This window comes from Bos indicus, chromosome 11, assembly GCF_029378745.1.
Source record: "Bos indicus isolate NIAB-ARS_2022 breed Sahiwal x Tharparkar chromosome 11, NIAB-ARS_B.indTharparkar_mat_pri_1.0, whole genome shotgun sequence".
In the NCBI taxonomy this organism is placed as follows: Eukaryota; Metazoa; Chordata; class Mammalia; order Artiodactyla; family Bovidae; genus Bos; species Bos indicus.
Genome location: NC_091770.1, coordinates 100039139 through 100062877, shown reverse-complemented (window position 1 = coordinate 100062877; position 23739 = coordinate 100039139). Strand labels below are relative to the sequence as shown.

General features: G+C 43.0%; 1 protein-coding gene across 10 annotated transcripts in view; it reads left to right on the top strand.

Annotated features, from left to right (window-relative positions):
• FNBP1 (formin binding protein 1) overlaps positions 1–23739 on the top strand; it is a 135753-nt gene that overhangs the window by 53388 nt on the left and 58626 nt on the right. For all 10 annotated transcript variants that reach the window (XM_070799419.1, XM_019971012.2, XM_070799421.1 and 7 more), the window contains exons 3-5: positions 6721–6777; positions 7479–7626; positions 23372–23434. In XM_070799419.1, coding sequence (XP_070655520.1) covers positions 6721–6777; positions 7479–7626; positions 23372–23434 — 268 coding nt within the window. The remainder of the gene's footprint in view (positions 1–6720; positions 6778–7478; positions 7627–23371; positions 23435–23739) is intronic.

Sequence of the window (23739 nt, the reverse complement as noted above, 5' to 3'; positions counted from 1 at the left end):
GGTTGAGTATGTTTTTATGCATTGGAGTCATTTGTACTTTCTTCTTGAGCCATTCTTATCCTGGTCATTTGTTTTTTGTTTTTTTTAATTGGAGCCCATTGTAAATAAAAGGAAACTGTCAAAGTCATTTTATAAAATATACTGCACATTGTATATACAAGGTATTGAATTTAAATTTACTTGAACACTTAGCAAGATATTAAAGGGAAACTTGAAGGATTTACTGAGCTTGAAATATTAAATTCTTATAAGATTTAGCAAAAAAAAAAAAAAAATGCAGGTTGTCATTGCTGTTTGGTGGGGTTTTTTGTGTGTGTTTTTGTTGTTGTTTGTTTTGTTTTTAACTCATGTTGTAATTTTAAACAGTCTCAGTTGACTCACTGCTAGGAAAGATAAAGAAGAGAGTATTTACATCTTTTACTTCCTCTCCTAGTTGAGTTATATAACTTGGTTTATAAAATGAGTCTCACAGTTAGTTTGTCTTAATTACAGATATATGTTCATCAGCATTCCTTCTACCACAGCCTCTGCACTTGTTTGTTGGCATCAAGAAAAATAGGAATATTTTACCCGTGATGGGAACTTTTGGCATGCTCCTTGAGTTCTTTCTTGTTTGAGAATACCACTCTACAGTCATCCCCCAGTGTCTGTGAACATCGGTTCCAGGAACCACCTCCTCAGATACGGAGATTTGAAGATGCTCAAGTTGCTTTATATAGCAAGACATAGTATTTGTGTATAACCCTCACACATCCTTCCAAATATTTAAATCATCTCTAGACTCCTTATAATACCTCATACAATGTAAATACTGTGTCAACTGTTGCCAGCGTGAAGCAAATTCAAATTTTGCTTTGGGGAACTTTCTGGAACTCCCCTCTCCCCTCTAATATTTTTCATCTGCAGTTCATTGACTCCATGGATGTGGACCCCAAAGATATGGAGGATAGACTGCACCTAACAACAATTTGACTTAAATTATTCTGTGGTCATTCTTTCTCTCCAAACCTTGCTGTTGCTACATTGTCTTCTGGTGTAAAAGTCTAGGGGCAGCCCAATATTTATTCTAACCTTTTTGTGCCACTTAGCAGTTTGGTAACTTTTCCAAGCAATGCTTTGTGGTTGATCTCTCTTTATTAATTTTCCTTACTTTCAATTGCAAAGTCAGTTGTTTATTTCATGCCCTCATATATTTTCTTCCAGACTGGGTTTTTCTCTGTCATTTTCTTCCTCCCTTGTCTTCTGTATTACATTGTATCTTTTCACCTTGCTTGTATTTAATGCAGGCAGTTTGGTGAAGTGCTTAAAAGCAACAGACTCTAGAGCAGCGGGCCCCAACCTTTCTGGCACACCGGTTTCACGGAAGACAGTTTTTCCACGGACTGGGGTGTGGGAGAGATGGTCTTGGGTGTTCAAGTGTGTTGTATTTATTGGGCACTGTGTTTCTATTATCATTATATCAGCTCCACCTTGGATCATCAGGTATCAGATCCTGGAGGTGGGGGACCCCGCTCTAGAGTCTTAGTGTCCGGAATGTTCTTCCACTTAACAGTAATAATGATTGGGGGCAAATTACTCTATGTGCTTTGTCTTTTTTCATCTGTAATATGTGAGTAATAAGGATGATGATCTTTCCTGCCTTACGAGGTTGTTGAGGGGTCTTAATGAGATAAAGCATGTAAGTGTCTTAGGTTGATGTCTAAGCATGTTTTTGGTATTAACAAGCGTCACCAGTGCTCCTGTTTGATCTGATAGAATGTGAACGATCGTTGCTGTGCTTCTGGCGCCATTGGTCTTGGTGTTACCAGATCAGGTTCGTTGGCCAACACGCAGTAAGCCAAACCCTGAGACACCGAGGTTTGCAGCAGAGAAAGGGTTCATTCACAAGGCTGCCAAGGGAGGAGGCAGGAGAACGAGTCCCAGATCAGCCTCCTGGAAGGCGAGGGGCTTGGGATATTTATTAAAGAAGCAGGGTGGTGGTTGGCCGTCGGTGTGGAGAACGATGATTGCGGGCAGGATGAGGTCATCCGTTTTCTGTGCAGGTGTACCTGAGTTGCCTGCTTCTTTGTGGGATGCATGTTCCAAAATGGAGGTGCTTAGCGTGATCTGAGGGTGGAGTTTCTGACCCTCTGCCATCAAAAGGCCATTCACTGGACACCTGTGCAGCTCCAGGTTTAGGTGGGGCTTCCCTGATGGCTCAGATGGTAAAGAATCTACCTGCAGTGCAGGAGACCTGGGTTTGATCCCTGGGTCGGGAAGATCCCTTGGAGAAGAGTATGGCTACCCACTCCAGCATTCTTGCCTGGAGAATTCCATGGTCAGAGGAGCTTGGTGGATTACAGTCCATGGGGTCTCAAAAAGTCATACATGACTGAGCAACTAAGACACAAAACCAGTGTTAGTTGGCTTGAACTTGAGCTCAACACAGCTGACTCCAGGTTCCCAGGCAAACATCTTACTGTTTCGGCTGTGTAATGCCTGGAAGACAAGCAAGGCTTTTGTAGCAAGAAAGCAAGCTTGAATGGTGAAGGCAGGTTACAAGCAGAGGGGTTTTGAACAAACTGGAAGGCAAGCTCAAGAATTTGTGTTAATCACCAGTTTCGGTTAACCCCATGGGGCGCCTGACTTTGTACCTCTTGTCTTTGAGACTCTGAGTTTCATTGTCTCTTCTGAAACTTTGTTAGTGTTTCTATTTTGACATTCACTCCATTAGGTCACAAGCATTCACTCCTATTCCTTGGGGGTCCTTAGGTTTGGGGTGATCTCCCCCAGGCATTCAGCTTGCGGCCCTGAGAAGTGGAAACCCAGGGGGCCAGCCCCGGCCCCTGCCAAGTCCTGGAATCTGGATGCTCAGTCTGCCTGTCTCCCTCTCAGAGCTTTTCTGTCTCTGTTCCCTGAGTGCTGGCTCACCCCTCATTTAACTTCTGTCTGACTTGATTTTCAGTCAGTCCATGTTCCGCGGACTTATTTCCCTTCCAATGACTGTGAGGGAGGGGTCAAGCATCTGTTGTACACTGTTCTAGAACCTTCCATCTCTCACATGGGTCACCGCTTCTCAAAGTGTGTAGACTGAGGTTATGTGCCTTTCTTCATTGGTTTATTTTCTGCTCTGGAAAACTTCCTGGCTTTTATTTTACCTCTTGTTGGAAAAAAGCACAATTCTCTGATGAGATTTTATTTTACCATCTTTATCTGGAAATCTGCGGTGAGCTTTTAAAAGTATGAAAGAAAGATAGAAAAAAAAAATTTCCTGGGTCCAACCCTAGACCTTCCGTTTTAGAGGATCTGAAATGGAGCCTAAGCATCTCCTTTTAAAAGCCTCCTGGCAGCTCTTAGGAACAACCAAATTTAAGTCTAGTATTTTTATTAAAAGAAGTGTATTTTCCTCCTACCTTTTAATTAGCCTATCTGAAGAGCAAATATATAAAACACTTGTTTCTCAGAAAGATCCCATAAATTTAAAGTTGCTTTTGGTGGTTTATTTGCTTGCTTATTTTTATAATAACTTCATACACATAGGGCAAGAAAGCCCATCTCGAGAGAACGGAAAGGCTCTTTTTTTTTTTTTTTGTAGTGGCCCCTGACAGAAGTATCTTTGGATCTGAAGTTCTCTTCTAGACCTCTTAAGGTTTTAGTTTTCTGTTAGCATTTATAGAGTGAATTATTCATTGATGCTTTTAAGAAGCATTTGAATGCTATATATGTGTAACACTGTCAAAGTGATACTCATACACAGAAGTGGACCATCTTTACTGCAGATCACCCACAACAGGTCTTTAATCCTGTTTGGGGTTTGACTGGGAAAACGGAACTATAAAAAGTGCTGGTTTCTCCTGGATCTCTTCAAGCTCTGCTTCCTTCAATTAGGTATAAAATTTGAACTATTTTTATGGCTGCTAAGGACTGGAAGCTAAAAAGAAAGTGTGGGTTTAAATAAACCTCTAAAAAAACAGTTTTGAATGGATTTTTATATAAGGTGTGAATTTAGAAGGGGCATTTTTCCATTTATAGTTTATGGTTAGCAGAAGAAATGGTCATTATTTTAAACCATGCACTAAAAATGTCTCATAAAACTTCTAGGCTTTTCAATACTGAAGATCACATATATGCTACTTTAAATATATTTACCAAAGAATCTATTGATTAGTCATCTGCTTTCCATGGCTCCCCTTTTAATATTCCTGGTACATGTAAGTTGGAGCCACTGTTTTTGTTAAATCTATCTTTTTTTGGGCTGCACTTGGTCTTCACCGTGGTATAGGCGCTTCGTTGCTCCAAGGAACGTGGGATACCAGTTCCCCAACCCGGGATCGACCACCAGGGAAGTCCCCAAATCTTTAAAGATGAAATGTGGTAGACCACCTCAAAGAATTCCACTGTGTTCTCGATATGCAAGATTTCTCTTTTCTGCATCATTGTTTTTCTCTGAAGTACTTGCTTTAGATATTTCATATTTAGGAAATATTGCTTCTTCACAGTCTTTTGAATCTAAATCTACCAGATAATCTTTGCTGTGAGAGTATCAGTAGAGAAAACACGACGTAGTTGAAACACAGCTCATGTGATAGCAACCTCCAAGTCAGTACATTTTTCTTTTATCAGTTTGTCTACTTAAAAATTTTAAATTGTTATGTACCCCTGCCTTTTTTAAGTAATTGCAGCAATCACTATTCTATTGGGTGATGTATATTCCCTTGGAATTTCGAAACTTTAAGGGACGAGAGAGGTCATTTCATGCCCCTACCTCAGGGTTTGAGATGAGGAACTGGAAGCACAGACTTGCCCATTGATTTGTTCGAGGTCACACCATCCAGACACTTGGTCTCTGGATTCCCAGAGCAATGTCCTTTTTACTGAAGTCCTCTGCCTCTCGTGTCATCTAGTAACACCTGTTGGAGATGAACTCACGTTTCACTCTGTCTGTAAAATGTACCATGATCAAAATTGCAAATTGATTCCTGTATACTTCTCTAGGCACATCTGTAGATTCAGGGGAAATGAAAGAAATTAAATGTGAAATAATGAAAGTAGGTACTATGAAAGAGGAATAGCAGTAGGGAATAAAAAGAGAAGTGAACAGTGAAATGGCGTCATACGGAGAGTCTCACTGTGGACCACGGGTCACCTCCTAGGACTGTTCTTTCTCCTCCCTTCTTCTTTTTGTGAAAGTTGAAGTATAGTTGGTTTACAATGTTGTATTCATTTCTGCTGTACAGCAAAGTGACTCATTTATACATGTACTTACTGAGTCACTTCTTTTTCATATTGTTTTCCTTATGGTTTATCCCAGGACATTGAATATAGTTCCCTGTTCTATTCAGTAGGACCTTATGGTCCATTCATCCGACAGGCAATAGTTTACATCTGCGAATCCCAAACTCTCGGTCCTTCCCTCCCCCGTCCCCTCCCCCTCGGCAGCCACAAATCTGTTCTCTGTATCTGTGAGTTTCTAAACTTACATAAAAATGTTTCACAGACAGGTTCCTCTGTGCTGTGCTTTGGCATTTGTTTTTCTCTTTCTGACTTACTTCACTTAGTACGATAGTCTCTCGGCCCACCCATGTTGCTGCAAATTCCATTGTTTCATGCTTTTTTATGACTGCACAGTATTCCAGTGTGCACCCCACTCCAGTACTCTTGCCTGGAAAATCCCATGGATGGCGGAGCCTGGTAGGCTGCAGTCCGTGGGGTCGCTACAAGTCGGACACAACTGAGTGACTTCACTTTCACTTTTCACTTTCATGCATTGGAGAAGGAAATGGCAACCCACTCCAGTGTTCTTGCCTGGAGAATCCCAGGGACCGGGGAGCCTGGTGGGCTGCCGTCTCTGGGGTCGCACAGAGTCGGACACGACTGAAGCGACTTAGCAGCAGCCGCAGCAGCAGTATTCCATTGTACATATGTACTGCATCTTCTTTATCTATGGCTGTTCTTCTAACTACAGAAGCCAAAATAGGACCCAAGAGAAATCAATCAGTGGAGCCATTAGTGAATTTTCTTTTTTCAAGATCACTCTTAGTTTTTATGTAAATTTAGGCCTGCAGAATGTAGAGGGGAGTATTTGGATTCTTGACCTGGAGGTGGGATTAGGAAGAGAGATTAGAGCAATTTTGGCTAATCTGAGTGTGTTCAGTGTGAGCCTGCTACACAGGTTAAAATTTCTCCTAGTTAAATGTCTTAGCATAAACATCCCTCCAAATATTGTTTCTACTTCCTTCAAGGAGACTTATTCACACAAGTGGTTTTCATTAGCTCTTTGAAAGAGAAGCCACAGAGCCTTGAAAACATGCCCTTTGAATTTTAATTTTAAACATTCGGACCCAGTCCATATGTTTGCCTTGGATTTAGAGCAATAATGCTTGACTGAGGATGAGTATACGGGATGGTGACCTGGTAAGAAAAACTACCCCAGCTCAGTGCTGTAAATAAAAGCCACTGCATAGAAACCCATGGTCTGCCCTCTAGTTAAATAATGTCAGGTCTTAACATCCAGGTAAGTGACCAGCTGGTGACCATGCCTATTCTTATTTGCTCTATCTTTAGCTAAAAGATTCAAACCTATGCAAGTCTTTCACATTGAAAGATGGAAGGAATTAAATGGTTCAGTTGTGAACATTTTGTGGCTTTTTAACTTGTAAACAAAAATACTAACTTCATCTTTTATCCTTGATTTCTCAATCATCTTCTGTATAAGGTGATATGTCTGCCTTTTTGTTTTAGGAACCTTTCAAAGAAATACCAACCTAAAAAGAACTCGAAGGAGGAAGAAGAATACAGGTGTGTTTATCACTGATTGTTATGTGGCCGTATGTATATGTCCTTGGTGATGATTATAAAGGAAATCTACATATACTCTGTAGATGTAGTGTACCGACAAAAATAAATTGCATTCCTCATTCATATTTGTATCAATTTTTAAATTTGGGGGAAGACAATAAAAACTTAAATAACTTTTCTTATAGAGGCACTAGACCTCGTCCAGATTGTTTCAATTAAGGTAATTAGGAAAAGCTTAGCCTATAAGCAAATACAGGAAGTGTGGATGGACTGTGCATTCCACATCTTGGTAAATTCAGGTGTCTCATTCATCTAGGAAATATGTCCGTTTCAGACAGCAGTTAAGACATCTTAACATGGCTAGTCCAAAAGTATCATCTCTAATTTAGATCTAAATATCCATGACATTAGAACATTTAGTAGATATATGTATTGGGGGTTTTACCTGGGCTAGTAACAAAGCCAAATGTTGCCTCATACAGAGCAATTTGGCTTCGCCAAATGAAAAATGTTTCAGTTGTAATTAATTGTGTGCCATGTTGATGAGAACACCCTGATGTGTAATGAATTTGTCAAGACCCTATGGGAGCTGGAGGCATATTACCCTGATAGTAACGTTAATTACTCTTTTGCTGGCGGGAAGCCGCGTGAGAGAGGATGTGCCCTGTTTGGAAAGGAGTGGTGTGTGTTCTGTTCTGTAGGTATACGGCTTGCCAAGCCTTCCTTGCCACCCTGAATGAAATGAACGATTATGCTGGGCAGCATGAACTCATCTCCGAGAATATGACCTCTCAGATCATTGTGGAGTTAGTGCGCTACGTCCAGGAACTGAAGCAGGAGAGGAAATCGGTAACTAAAACTTGTTTTTCTTCCTAAGAGGTGGAGCAAAGATGATGGGACTATCCCTCCAAGTTTTTGTTTGTTTGTTTTTATGGTTTCCTGTGCTATACAGTAAATCCTTGTTGCTTATCTATTTTATTTATTTTTTGACCATGCCGCTAGGCATGTGGGATCTTAGCTCCCCAATCAGGAATCAAACCTGTGTCTCCTGCATTGGAAGTGCAGAGTTTTAACCACTGGGCCGCCAGGCAAGTCCCTCCCGAGAAGTTTCAAAGTTAAATGAAATCATATGAGACGGTGGGTCTTAAATTGCCACCTTTGAGAAGCATATAAAAATTCAGGACCCTATTCCTAGAAAGTGTGTCCAGATCTTTACGTATGATTTCAAGGGTCCATTATATACTCTGCAACTCATTTGTGGGTCCCAGAATACTAACCTTTTACGATGAATTTAAATATATTTGAGGCTCTGGGACATACAAGAGCAAGCAAGGTAATATGGTGTCTGCTGTGTGGAATAAACTGTATTAAAATAAATCCTTATAAGGAGTTCAAAAGAGCCAGAAAGATGGCCTCAGTTACAGACACTCTGTTCCCTGGCTCATTCATTGTCATCTAATAAAGGGCCTTTTTGGTCCTCTCATCACCATTACAGTCTTTTCATGACTTTTATTGTTAACAAAAGGGAAAAATGTACCCTCGAGTAAAGTATATTCATAGTCAAGATTTTGACCGAAGAGATTTATCATTAAGCCGTGGTCTATATCACTGTACTTGGATTGCCTGTGAGGCACGTAATAATTTGTTGTAATAAAATACCAAAGTTGGCCAGTGACATGCTTTTCTCATGCAAGAGTCGACTCATTGGAAAAGACCCTGGTGCTGGGAAAGATTGAAGGCCACGGGAGAAGGGGGTGGCAGAGGATGAGATGGTTGGACAGCGTCACTGACTCAGTGGGCATGAATTTGAGCAAACTCTGGGAGATAGTGAGGGACAGAGGAGCCTGGCGTGCTGCAGTCTGTAGGGTCACAGTTGGACACAGCTGAGGACCGAACAACGATGACAAAATGCTTTCCTGTGTACGTTTGAGTTCTTCTCTGAGTGCTCTGGAGATACATGAGCCAATAAGACTGGTAGAGTTTTTGCTGAAATGGAGGAGACATTAAATAATAATGACCAAAATAATTATTTAATTGCAATTGTGATAGTGTCAACAAAGTCCAAATGTATATTCACAAATGAACATATAATGGGAACAGCTGACATGCTCATGCGCCATATCAGGGGAAGGTTCCCCAGAGGGCTTGAGGGACAAGTGGGAGCCACCTGGGACAAAGATTCAGTAGAGAGAACAGCTGTGCAAAGGCCCTGAGGCAGGAAGGTGTTTGGAACAAAGTTAATAAATCGAGATGAGGCTTTTTGTCTGTTCACATTAGAGTGGTGATTCCCAAGAAGGCACAGCTTTTTCTACCCACCCCAGCAAATATTTGTCAATGTCTGGAGATGTTTCTGGTTGTTTGGGTTATTATAGCTGGGGGTGGGGGTTGCTGCTGGCTCCCAGTGGGTAGAACCCAGAAGTGCTGTTAACATCCCATAATGCACAGGACGAGCCTCCACGACAAAGAATTACCTGACCCAAAATGTGTGCGCCAGAGCTCCAGTAGGGTGACAGGCTCGATAGACTGTTCACGAAAGGGGAACTTTTATGTGACGGCAAGGAAGCAGCGAAACAGAATACTGAGGTTTGGAATGAAGCAAAATCCCCATACAGTCATAAAATAAACGCGGTAAATCTGGATGCAATGTTGGACTGCTTCCCTGGCTCCAGAATTTCCCTCGACCCCGCAAAGTTTCTGTTAAACACCTTCTTCTTATTTGTTCCTTTGGTCAGTGCCTCGTGTCTCTTACTGACCTTCCTTCGCTCATACGGTTTAGCATTTTAGCCAACACTCTGAGTTGAAAACTCCGTGTATTTACCTTAGAGGGAAGTATTCATTCTCTTTTCTGGAGTGAATCGTGAAGCGTGAAGTCCACGTGACTTGGCCTCCTGTTGCTTTTTTCAGTGCCTCCCCTCCAACCACACGGCCCCCTCACTGCTCCTCGCCCACACCCTCTGCGATCCTGGCCCAGAGCCTTTGCACTGCGTTTTCTTGCCTCTGTAAAACTTTTCCCTAAGAATCTGCAGAGTCCACTTCCCGACTTCTTTCTCAGGAATGTCGGCTTCTCATTCAGGTCTGTCTTGTTTATCTTATTGAAGACTATAGGGCTTTCCTGGTGGTCCAATGGCTAAGACTCTGCACTCCCAGTGCAGGGGCCCAGGTTCCATCCGAGTCAGGGCACTAGATCTCATGCGCCGCAACTAAGCTGCTGTGCTACAACTAAAGATCCCACATGCCACACCGCCAAAGAAAGAAATATTTTTTTTAAATTACAAGGTCCTCCCACCTTCTCCACCTCATTTATGCTACTTCCCCCTGCTTTATTTATTTATTTTTCTTTAGCTGTTGTTGTTCAGTCACTTAACTTGTTGTACTGCTGCTGCTAAGTCACTTCAGTAGTGTCCGACTCTGTGCGACCCCAGAGACGGCAGCCCATCAGGCTCCCCCGTCCCTGGGATTCTCCAGGCAAGAACACTGGAGTGGGTTGCCATTTCCTTCTCCAAAGCATGAAAGTGAAAAGTGAAAGTGAAGTCGCTCAGTCGTGTCCGACTCTGAGTGACCCCATGGACTGCAGCCTACCAGGCTCCTCCATCCATGGGATTTTCCAGGCCAGAGTACTGGAGTGGGGTGCCATTGCCTTCTCCTTGTACTAAAGCAAAGCTTAGATTCTCATGTTTGCATTTTCATGTAAATAACATTATGTTGTTGTTGTTGTCCAGTCACTAAGTTGTGTCTGGCTCTTTGTGACCCCAGGGCCTGTAGCACACCAGGCTTCCCTGTCCTTCACTATCTCCCAGAGTTTGCTCAAACTCATGTCCGTTGAGTTGGTGATGCTATCTAACCATCTCATCCTCTGCCATCCCCTTCGCCTCTTGCCTTCTTTAGTACTTAATAGTACCTAACATTTTAAGTGTTTGTTTGTTTCTCTTTCACCCCACACTGGAAACTCCACAAGGGCAAGACATGTCTTGTCTCAGCCCCTAAAAGAGTGACGAGTGTCGGGCTCCCAATCACTACTCTTGGATTGAAAGGAAGAATTGAGGAGTAGAAGCAGCCATCTTCAGCATAGCTTAGTTCTCAGTGGGACTTTACTAGTTGGGGATCCTGTGTTTCTGTGTTATGACTGCATCCTTTTGTTTAATTGACTCACTGTTAATCATATGTCTTTTTTATAGTGTGTCATATCTGTACTTTGAATTCTTTTCCTTCTTTAATCAAAAATTATAGTCATTTAATGAGTAAATGATAAGTAGTACAGTCAGACATTAAATGATATCTTGCAATACATAGCATTGCTTTTATTTTAGGGAGAATTACTCTCTCTGAGTCAGATGTTCTGCTGGGAGGAGATGTAAACAACATACTCTCTTAAAGCCTTTTGTAATTCTATTCAGATGAAAATTTAGGAAACTGAAACTTTTTAAAGTTCTAGAAAGAATATCAATAAATACATGTACATTTCCAGTGTTTTAATGTAATGATTTATGAACTTATTTGCTTTATTACATGGTAATAGTTACCATTATTTAGAATTCTTGATATGGCAGTATGTTGATGCTCTAATATCGAAAATTATTTTGATAATAATATTGGATATTTAACCATTTGGCCTCAAGTGCTTGTTTTTATAGGTGATAATAACTGATGAGGAGGAGGGGCAGGCTGTTATACATTTTGCTCATTGTCTTACTTACATTTTGCCCCCAGCCAGCCCACCTCTCTGGGCAGTGGTTGTTCACATACGAGCTTTTGTTCCCGCTGAGTTTATTTTCTTGAACTTACATCCAGAGATGCCAGATTGACAGGTATGAAGGTCTCTGCAGCGTAGAAAGGGCTGTAGAAGGGCTCCTTGGGATGCTCTCGTGCTGAGCAGCCTTTCTCCCCGTGACCTTTCACTTTTGGTTACCCTGACTTTTCTTAGTAAGTGATCTAATTTTCTTAAGGATGATTCTCAAAACCACAGTGCACTGCTATCGCTTCCACTTTCTGGTGATGGTAACTATCAGCAGAAGGACACCAAGAGAGCTAGAGACCAAATCCAGCTCTTCTGGGGTCACATTCAGTTGCCGCTTCACTGCGGCACTGTGAAGCGCTGCCAGTGAACTTCAGATCTTCCTGGGAGGAGAGGAGAGCCTGAATCAGAAGTATGTCCAGAGAGCCTCAGGTCCCGGTAGTCGGGGAGGTGAGGAAGGGACCCAGGGTCTGCAGTCAACAAACCCGCTTAGGACTCCAACAGCCCCACTAGCTAGGAAACCTTAGTCAGAATGTAAAACTCTGAGCAACTTAGTTCTGCATCTGTAAGTGAGGCTGATGGTAATAAACCCCTTCCAGAGTTGCGGGGAGGGTTACAACAAGACAAGTACCCACCGCCTAGCACCTCACTGGTATTGATGCGTAGGCACTGCACATCCGGAACCTCCCATCAGGGCCTTCTGCTTCTCAATACAGAATCTCCTTCCTACTCCAGAGAAAGGGCTTGATCAGGGTTTATTACAGAAAGCAGGAACGTCTACAGGTCTCCTTGTGACCATGTGTCATAACAGGTGCATTTAAAAGGATCTTTCTAAAAATGTTGACTTGGCGGATGGCATTGAAAACAAGCTGCTTTTAAAATTTTAGGTCAAGCTATTGTTTCTTGTGGCTGGCTAGAAATACTGTCCTGCTGAAGTACCATTCTTAACTGTCAGCCTAATACCTTCTGAGCCACTTAATATAGTGGTGAGTTCCTCCCTGCCCAAAGGGACAGTTTAGAATTTACAGGATTACTGCTGGATCTTATTACTCCCAATAGAGAGTGTTTCCACGTTCAGTTCCAATAGCAGTAGAAAATCATTTTTCATCTAGATTTTTCTATGTTTGAGCACATTAATCTCTAACAAGGTGAGAAATGGCTCACTATGCAAAAGATGAGGTTTCCTTCCTTCCTTGGATGGATTTGAAAGGAAGTGGAAGAACCCGCCTGCCAATGCAGGTTAGATGTAAGAGGCACGGGTTCGCTCCCTGAGTTGGGAAGATCCCCTGGAGGAGGGCACAGCAACCCACTCGAGTATTCTTGCCTGGAGAATCCCATGGACAGAGAAGCCTGGCAGGTGGCGATCCATAGCGTCACACGGAGCTGGACACGGCTGAGGCAACGCACGCTGGTGGTGTGAGAGATGAGAGTAGAGGGGGATACGGACATTCTCCTTGCTTCTGGGCCATGTTGTGCTCACAAGTGAGTTGTCTGATCTTAAGCAGAATCTTGAGGTCTTAAAGGTATAACCAATTCACGATGCTGTAGAGCAGAAACTAGGATCCCACATGCTGAGTGGCCAAAAAATTTTTTTAATTAAAAAAGTGTACAACCTGAGAGTTTCAAAAAATTAATTTCAAAAAATCTCCAACTGTAAGATAGAATGATGCTCACTGTTCATATTTTTAGGGGGAAAGATGATTTTTTTTAATTTATTTCATTTTTTAATTGAAGCATGGTTGATTTACAATCTTGCTCCAATCTCTGTTGTACAACAAACTGACTCAGTTATGCACATATAGACATTCTTTTAAAATATTCTTTTCCATTGTCGTTTACCCCTGGAGATTGGATGCAGTTCCCTGTACTGCACAGTAGGCCCTGGTTTATCCATTCTAAATGGAATAGTTTGCATCTATCAGCCCCAAACCCCAGTCCATCCCTCTCCCTCCCCTGCTCCCTGTTAACCATCACGGGTCTTATTTCCATGTCTAGGAGTCTGTTTCTGTTTTGAGGGTACGTTCATTTGTGCCGTATTTTACATTCAACATAGAAGTCATGCCATATGGTATCTCTGGGCCCATCCGTACTGCTGCAAATGGCATTATTTTGTTCCTTTTTATGGCTGAGTAGTATTCCACTGTATATATGTACCATATCTTCTTTATCTATTGTTCTGTTGTGGACATTTAAGTTTCCATGTCTTGGCTCTTGTGAATAGAGCTGCTATGAGCGCTGGGGTACAGGTATCTTTTCGAATTCTAGTTTTGTCTGGATATATGCCCAGAAGTGAAGTTGCAGGATCTTATGTGCTGTGCTGTGCTTAGTCGTTCAGTCGTGTCTGACTCTTTGGGACCCCATGGACTATAGCCTACCAGGCTCCTCTGTCCATGGAGATTCTCCAGGCTAGAATACTGGAGTGGGTTGCCATGCCCTCTTCCAGGGGATCTTCCCAACCCAGAGGTTGAACCCAGGTCTCCCACGTTGCAGGCAGATTCTTTACCACCTGAGCCACCAGGGAAGCCCCGGGATCATATGATAACTCTATTTTTAGATTTTTGAGGAACCTCCATGCTCTTCTCCATGATGGTTGCACCAACTTACGTTCCCATCAGCAGTGTAGGAGGGTTCCCTTTTCTCCTTACTCTCTCTTTCATTTGTTATTTGTAGACTTGAGGAAATACGATTTTTATGCAGCAGTTTCCACACATGCTCTGTTCTGTAGGGAGCTCACTCACCTAGTATTATGAATAACCAGTGTCTGTCCTGATACACAAAAGTGTGTTTGCTTGTTTTGACGAAAATGGGTTGATTTTGTGAAAGGAAATTCTTTAAAAGAGAGCTTTGACTTGCCATTTGCAAGAGCACAGCCATTTAGGTTCTTTTCCTGCCTGGTGTTTGAGCCAGCAGCAGTCCTCACTAGGGACCACCAGCACTTCTGGAAGCCTGAGAGGGGCAGTGGCTCTTAATTTCTTCACCTAATGGGCTCCACTCAAGGCAACTGTATTTTTGGCAAGATGCTCACCTTCTCTTTAGAAGTAATGGAATTAGTAGCCTGCCCTTGGGGTGAGTGTAAGTCAAAATATACAGTGACCGTTTCCTTTGCTTCACATTCAGTCTTTTATCCTCAAAGATAAATTAACACATCTGATTTTGTGCCAGTGTCTTGGATTTACTGGTGTTCAATGATTATGGGTAGAAACAACTGGGGAAATCAACAGTTCTTTCTAAGGCAGCATGACGAATTTTAATGTGTAAAATCTGGAAGTTTTATACTGGCTTGCTTTTCATGAGTGTGAGTGAGTGCTCAGTCATGTCTGACTCTTTGCAACCCCACAGACTGTAGCCCACCAGGTTCCTCTGTCCATGAGATTTTCCAGGCAAGAATAGTGGAGTAAGTTGCCATTTCCCCCTCCAGAGGATCTTCCTGACCCAGGGATCAAACCTGTATCTCCTGCATTGCAGGCAGATTCTTTATCTGGCTATCAGGAAGCTTGGGCTGGTTTTTCTAGATTTTTATAAATTTACAATGAGAGCGATATTCATTATCTCTGTAATCTGACCACATGCAATGAAAACTTCAATTTCTTTTATTTATTCTTTCTTTTTAGGTAGAGTGACTGTGATTCATTTATTAGTTGCCAAAATTTTACAAAAACTCTGAATTAAAGAACAAAAACTTAAAATCCTTGTCAATCAAAATCCTCATTTTTGTAAGTTTCCTTCTGTGTATATGCTCGGTCACTCAGTTTTGTCCAACTCTTTCAGTCCATGAGGTCATTCTTTGTGACCCCATAGACTGTAACCCACCAGGCTCTTCTGTCCATGGGGTTTTCCAGGCAAGAATACTAGAATGGGTTGCCATTTTCTTCTCCAGGGGATCTTCCCAACCCAGGGATTGAACCCGAATCTCTTGCATCTCCTGCATTGGCAGGCAGATTCTTTACCACTAGAGTCACCTGGGAAGTCCTGAAAATATGTAGTTTTCATAATTAGAATTTTAGTGGCTATAGTTATTAAATAATTTTAGAGAGCAGTGTTCAGCTCCAACCTCTGAGTCTGTGTAGGGTTATCTGCAGTGGTCACCACTAACCACATATGAGGGATTTATGGAGATTTATAGCTCCAGGAGGGGAATCAGGAGGTTCCAGCCAACATTTACTGGAACCTCTAACTACATTTCTCCCGGCAGGTGGAAAGAATGCTTCATTTCAAAATGTTGGCCAGGAGCAGAATCAGTTTTTGGCAATGGTTATCTGAAGAGTTCTAGAGGAAATAATTATACAATGCCTTCAGTGACTCACTAAAATTTTTCTAAATCTCAGATAATGCTTGCAAGACCCTACATTACTGCAAAATGACCATAAGAAAAATTTCCCCAAGGTTTCAGAGATATTGAAAAATTGATAACTAAAAGTCACGCACTCTTCTTAAAGTTTAGGTGTTGAATAGGTTCTGTTTATGAAACTTACAAAACAAACTTAATTGCCTGTAAGGCAGTTCTGCAGCCCAGACTGGCTCTCATATGTCTAGGGCATGTTTTTTTTGTTCGTTTGTTTTGGCTGCACCCTGCCGTGCAGCTTGGGGAATCTCAGTTCCCTGACCAGGGACTGAACCCCAGCCATGGCGGTGAAAGCACCAAATCCTAACCATTGGGCCACCAGCAAACTCCCTAGAACATGTTTTTATAAGAGATGACAGTGAACAGTTAAAACGTAGCATGAAGGAAAGCAGAAAGTAAAAGGAGCTTATCTGTGTGATCAAGCTAATTGCAAATCTGTTTTTGATTTATTCAGTCCTGTTGAGATTCAGCTGTGGATACTCTGTTATAAAGCCAGAACCTGTAAGAAGAAAATGCAGAAAAGCAAGGCAGATATTAGATTTCATGATCAGGAAAAAGAGCAGTGGGTCTAAAAAAGCAGTTAGTTCTTCCTTACTGGTGTTACTGTGCTGAGTCACTCGGTCATGTCTGACTCTTTGCAACCCCATGGACTGTATAGATAGCCCACCAGGCTCCTCTGTCTGTGGGATTTCCCAGGCAAGAGGGGGTTGCCATTTTCTCCTCCAGGGGAACTTCCTTACTCAAGGATGGAACCCACATCTCCTGCATTGCTCATTTATCACTGAGCCACTTGGGAAACCCCTCACAAAGCAGGAAACCCTCCAAAACTAGTTGGCCTTTTGTAAGTCATGCGTATACAACACCCACTAATAGCGTTGGGTTTAATGTATGTCTAGAAGGTATATTTTGTTTTGTTCTGTCCTCTTTGTTTTCAAAGAATATTCTATTTAGACCAGCATTCTATGAAGACCCTGTCCCCACTGTGGCTCTGTCACCTGCAAAACCACTGGTCTGATGAAGCAAAGAAATTCTATTTTCTCATTTATGGGATGACATACTTAGTTATCAGGATCCTTCAGTTTTGTCCTTGACTTCCTGAATTTGAAATGTGACTTTGTATTTCCCCCTTGTAAGTAGGAATGAGACCTTTTTCTTCTAAAATTTGTGAGAATTCCTTGACAAAAGTTGTGTGTCTCTCCCCTGATTCACTGACACAGCATCGTTGTCAGTGGAGGCCCTGGAGCCCAGGAAGAGTGTAAAGGATGTCCCAGAGTTCTGTGATGAGGTGGCCCACTCAACCTGTCCAAAAACAAACTGTGGATCCCCAGAGTTTATCCTTTATCCTGCCCCAGTCCTATCCTGTTATCCAGTCCAGCACTTCCCTGGTGGCTCAGACAGTGAAGAATCTGTCTGCAATGCAGGAGACCTGGGTTTGATCCCTAGGTTGGGAAGATCCCCTTGAAAGGAAATAGCAACCCACGCCAGGATTCTTGCCTGGAGAATCCCATGGACAGAGGAGCCTGGCGGGCTACAGTCTGCGGGGTCACAAAGAGTCGAACACGACTGAGTGACTAAGCACAGCATTCCTATCTACAATTCCCACCGTCTGTGAATGGCAGTCCTTTTTAACCCAGTTATTCTGGCCAAAAACGTGGGGCACCCAAGGCTTATTTTTCCCTTACGCCCCGTCTTCTGGCTAACGTCAGGTCCTGTCGGCTGTACCTTCAGTAAATGTTCTGAATCCAGACACTTCTCAGCACTTCCTGCACAACCAGTCTCTCATCATCTCTCATCTGATGGACTGTCCTAAGCCTTTTAGTTTTAATTCGTCTCTGCTTCCAGGCCTGCCTCCTGGTCAGTGGTCCAGCTCCCCATCTCCATCTCCACCACCAGCTCCCCCTTGGGCAGGTGCAGCAGCCTGCCCCTCCTGCTTCCATTCAGTACGTTCTCCATACAGCAGGCAGCACAACCCTGCGATAATGCAAATCAGACCATGTCACTTCCCTTCTTACATTTTTCCAGTAGCTTTCCACAGTGCTCATGGGGCTTGGGAAGCCGTCCACGGTCTGGCCCTTGCTTTCTTCTCCTGCCTTACCCTCCCTCTCAGTCTAATTGCACTGGCATCTCTCAGTTCCCTGGACAGGCCAAGCCCTTTCCCACTTCAAAGCATCCTCATTAGCTGTTCCCGCTGCTTGCTTGGAACGGTGTTTCTGAGAACTTTGCAAGTTCACTCCTGCACTTTGTTCAAGCCTCTGCTTCAGCATCCTCCCAGACTGCCCCGTCTAAACGCTGCCCACACCCACACCCATCCCTCCCTAGTTCCTTACCCTCTTCTCCTACCGCTGTGTCTACAGGTCCACAGGGAAAGGAACTTTGTTTTATTCACAAGCAATGTAGCACCCTGCACCTGTGGGTGTGCAATGAACACACTTGAATGAATGATTTGAGTTGGACTTTAAAACCTTTCAGCTCAGGGAAGGATGACTGTCCCTGAAGTTTCACCTACCCACCTAGCACTCTATCCAAAACCCTTATTAAAGGTGATTTCCCTTGGTTTGGTTTGGAAGAACAGTTTCATACCCTTGGAAGAGATCACCTGAAGAATCTAAGCCATTGGCTGCTTACTATCGATCCTTTGAAGATCCTTTCATCCTGAGTGAATCAGGATCCTTCAGAGGAATTAGAATCTTAAGGAATGTGAAAGAATGGATTGTTTTGAAGAACAGTTTTAAAAAAGACTTCTGGAGTCTAGGTGAAAAGTGTGGATGCGGGGAATTCTCTGCAGGTCCAGTGGATAGACTCTGTGCGCTCACTTCCGAGGGCCCAAGTTCAATCCCTGTTTGGGGAACTGAGATCCCATGAGCCTCGTGTGCAGACATAAAGAGCAATAGTGTGTTTGTGGAGAGTTCTGGGGAGTGAAAGCCAGCAGGAGAATAAGAGGGTGCTGGGGGGAGGGGAGCAGCAGGAGAGGGGGTGACGGCAACTTGACCAGAGCTGCTGGACCTGGACTGGGCTGGGGGTGGGGGCTGCCCAGTGCCCAGACGGTCAGTATTATGGGGGAAGTTAAGTAACTGCACACGACACAGGGAGGCAGGCATTTTAGGAACTTTAAACAAGTCCATTGAGAAAGTATTTTTGTTATAAATGAATTTGGAGGAAACAGGTCTTACTGAAGAAAACCACAAGGCCATTCCCATCACAAATGTTTCTGGGGTTATGGTTTGGGCTTCACTGAAGTGACAACTGCCCTGAACCTGTCTGAAGGTGCTTCACAGCTTCCCTACACAGTCCACATGAATATCCACACACACAGATTTATCATTAGGTTAATTAACCCTGAGTCAGGCTAGCACTAGAAGCCTGCTGGTATTCAAGCCCATCACACTGTAGGGTTTTTTGGAAATTCTAGTATCTGTCACAGCTATATTTTCTGGAAACTCCTTTCTTCTTCCCCTTTTAAAGTTTTTTGTGTTCCTTTGTTTTCATATGTAGAATCTGAGTTTTATTTAAAATTCCAGATGGCTGGCTGGCTGGCTGTCCTTATTTGAGTGTTTATTCTGTTATTTTTTTTCCACCTTTTTTTTTTAAAAGAAGTGGCTCTTTTCACATCAATGCCGTATTTTGCTTTTTTAATGTAGTTTTAAAAATTGTTGATCTATGTTATATATATAGCAAAATGAGTAGCTGTTGTACCTAATTGCAGTGTGTGAGTAACAAATAATCTCACCATTTATCTATTCAGCCTAAGGATGATTTCTTGCAGCACAGTTAAATCTGCTTTGAAGCTTTGTCTTTGTCATTTTGCTTTGAGTTAATGCCTGCCTATTTTAGGTTTCTTGTGATTTTTTCTTTTTTTTTTTTTTTTTTTTTAAATCTCAGCTCCTCCTGGTCCCTGGGAAATTTCTGAAAAATTTTTGAAGGCTCATTTGATTTGTATAGATTTTACCTGTATATTTTTAAGGTTCAACCAAAAGTTGAAAGTAAGCTTCGCTGCCACCCAGATAGCATCAGGCATTTAAAAAGGTCTATTATCATGTTTGAAGAGAGACTAAAGCATCTTATTACAGGAGAAAGCAAAGAGCGTTTTTTTTTTTTCCTGGGTCTCTAGAGATGGCATTTCCTGTCTCTCCTCTGATAGGAGCAAAGAGCTGTGATGACTTCACTCCGTGGCTCCAAAAGAAGTGCCTATTATCTTTTTTCTCGAGAACAATTCGTCTTTATTTAGAGCTTGGAGGCACACTTTTTAGATCCACACTTGCTCACTGCCCAGCGAAGAAATGTTTGACCATTGTTTGTTAATAAACAAGAAACACATCTGGCAAGCTGGTTGGTTTGTTTAACTTTGCAACTGTTGAAATAAAGCCATTAAAGGAGGGAAGATCTAGCTGGCTACAAAGGGCCGCTGCTATTTAGGTCATGGGATGCTCGAAACCATCAGAAGGGCTTTTGTTCCGTCCATTGGTTTCCTAAGGGATCAGCCAGCCCAGGGTTTTTGTGTCTTGTAGGCAAATCCATCTTGGAGAACACATACTAGGCAAGAAAGACTAGAAAGAAAATCGGTGACAGTTTTTTTTTTTTTTTCTCTTAAGCCACAGGAAATGCAAGCACAAGTGTACTTCTTGAATAATTGTTTTGGTGTTGCGGGGGCGGGGGGCGGGGATGGTGGGGGAGAATGTTATGACAGGAGCCCTTCCTGGGAAAAAGCTAACCAATAAAGTTGAGGTCCACACTGTGCTTGAAAAATAAATGCATATTTATTATTCAACCTGGAAATGAAGAAGCAAGAGAACTTACTATCTAGTAGGTTTTTGATCAAATTATCCACTCGTGCATCCCAAACATGGCCTTTTTTGGAAGACTGTGGTCTTCAGAGCCGGTCCCTCTGCTGGTAAAGCCCGATCCCCCTTTCCTGTGCAGGGTCCGTGGCTTTTGCACGTTCTTGGTCTGCGTTTCCTCTCGGTCAGGACGACGCTGGCTGTGGGGGAGCTTTCGTTTTGTGAAACCGTTCATTTCAGAGCTGCTGTTAGAGTAGAAGCTTAGAGCCCAGCTCTGAATTGGGTGCCGAGGTTTTCTTTTTGTGTCTGTCTTTGAATCTCAAAGTAAGATTGGGGAGAAATGGGCATAGCTTTTCAGCCAGCTATAGGACACCAGGGACCTGCATAGGAAATGGGGCTGGTCCTCTGGATAGTTTGGGGATGAGGGACTCTCGGGGCCGAGGGGCACAGCTGAGCCTTTGTCCCCCTCCCGAACCCCTCACTCCTCTGTCTCCCCAGGTCCTCCCCACCCCCCTTCGCCTTCTTTAAAGTGATGTCTGTGGCTTTCAGAAAACCTGCTCCCGTTCTGTACTTCCCCTCAAAGCTCAACTCTGCTCTCGGCTCATCTTACGCCTCCCCAAAGTCCATCCTTTCTTACTTGTTTATGCCTACCTTCGACTCCATCTCTTTTTGGTCGTATCCACCTCTTTTCTGTCGTATCCCTCTGTCTATTATGAGACTCGAAATACGAAGCCCCACGGGGCTCCTCCAGACCAAAAAAATTGCTAGATGGGTAAACCTTGCTGTCAAGAGGCACTTAAAACGGTGAAACGTGACCTCCGAAGAGAGACAAGAAAACATTCCCTTATAAAGGAACACTGTTCTTTAAGGAAAAAAAAAAAAAAGAGTCTGATTTTTGTCTCCTCCTCGCTGGCCTCCCGGGGTCAGTTACCTTGTGTGTCTCGGCTAAGCCATAGGTTCTGATGAGGTGAGAGAAAAGGCTCTGAGTACTGAGGGGACCTCTCCATGCCCGCCACCCTTTTGCTTCCCTCCACCACACCCCCCTCCCAGCCATGCTTACCTCCTCTGCCAGAAGACAGACAGCACATTCACGCCAGGTCACTGAAGGAAGGTCATTTATTAAAAGGAGCATTTAGCACTTGTGGAGAGGATTCAGGAAGAGCAAAGGGATGGACTGGTACTCCCCACACCCCGGGCTGATCACAGTAGGGAGCTGCCATGGCCCTAGGTCTCAAAGAGCAAGGGAGCCTTGTAGGAACTTCAGAGATGAGCTGTGGGGGCACTGCCCGGCCAGAGCTGTGGCCTTTGGTCAAAGGACTTGGTCACCCCTTTGCATCCTAGCGACGGTGCAGATGGAAATTCCCGCTCTCTGATCTGCCAGAACCTGTCAAGTCTAACAGGGGGCAAGGGCTTTCGTGCACATGGTCCATGCAGGTCAGAACATCCTTGGAATCACTCTGACCTCTCCGTATCTCACAGCCCACATCTGATCTGATTTATTGGTGATTTTCCCGATCAAAGGACACCGAGAGTCTGAGCCTCTGTCACCACATACACTGCCGCCCCAGGGTGCAAGTGTCCATCATTTCTAGGGTTGGAGAGGGACTCCCACCTGGAACATTCTTGCATGACATCCCTGACTTCCCAGCTCATGCAGACAAAAAGCCTACAGACTCTGCATAGGCTGCACCTTTCTTCTCTGACCCCATCTCCTCACATTCTTGAGACTCACTTTGATCTGCCTCTCTGACGTCCCTGGTGGTCAACACCAAGCATAGACCTGCCACAGGGCCTTTGCAGATGGCAGGAAGGTGAATCGAAGTTTAAGAAAATCTAAGTTATGGAAACATCTACCCAAAACTTAGACAAGTATTTGCAGAAGCATTATTCATAATAGCCCCAAACTGGGGATCGGTCACCCAAAAAATTACCATGTGGCAATAAAAGGAATAAAGTACTGATATGTGTGATCATTGGAAACATTAGACTAAGTGAACATTATGATATGCTGAAAGCATGATGTCAGTCACAAAGGACTTCATATTGTACAATTCCTTTCATATGAAATATCCAGAATAAGCAAGTCTATACAGACCGGAAGTGGTGCGGTATTTGCCTAGGGCTGGGGAAGATGGGAGGTGACAGCTAAGAGGTGCAGCATTTCTTCTGAGGTGATACAAATGTTCAAGGGGCTTCCCCAGCAATCCAGTGGTTAGGACTCTGCCTTCTAATGCAGGGGGTGAGGATTCGATCTCTGGTTGAGGAACTATGATCGCACGTGCCTCGGGAGGGTGGGGTGACAGGGGTACGGCCAGAAAATTTTTTAAAATGTTCTAAAATTGATTGTGATGAGAGTTATTTATTTTGTGACTAGACTAAAACCCATTGAATTGAACAGTTTCAGTGGGTGAATCGTATGATATACGAATTACATCTCAAAGCGATTAAAAATAAAGATCTGATTGCCATCTTTATAAAGCATTCCTGTCATTTTTACAAGTAGCATAAATAACTCTTAGCATTCAGTAGTCTTATAGCTAAAGTCAGATGGAACTCTGTGACTATTGACTTATTACTGTTTTCATTTCTCATTTATTTTTTAAGTCTTACATTTCTTCGGAATGCATGGGCTAGATATTAATATTTAAATGTCCTTGGAGTGGGTGAATTTTTTTTCAAGTCTTAATAAGAGCAAGATGGGGTACTAATCATGGGTGTGTCTCTGCTCCTCCCCCCACCCCCCAGCACTTTCACGATGGACGGAAGGCACAGCAACACATAGAGATGTGCTGGAAGCAACTAGAATCAGTAAGTGAAAAACCAACCGCTCAAGAAATGTCTTTATAGGTGTTTCTGATCTGAATTTAACTTAAGTTTGAATCAACAGGAAGTACAAAATAGAGACCCTAACGTCTTTAGGGAATTTTACAATTTGGATTTAATTGATTTCTAGAGATTATTACTGGAAGTAAAATGTTGAGCCCCAAAGAACCCAAGTGGAGTCTTTTTTCTAAAAATCATAGGGAAGAACAAAGATTAGACAGTTTGGATGGAAATAAAGGCAGATTTTAAAATAAATTCCTGAAATGATGGCATGGAACAAATCAGTTCGG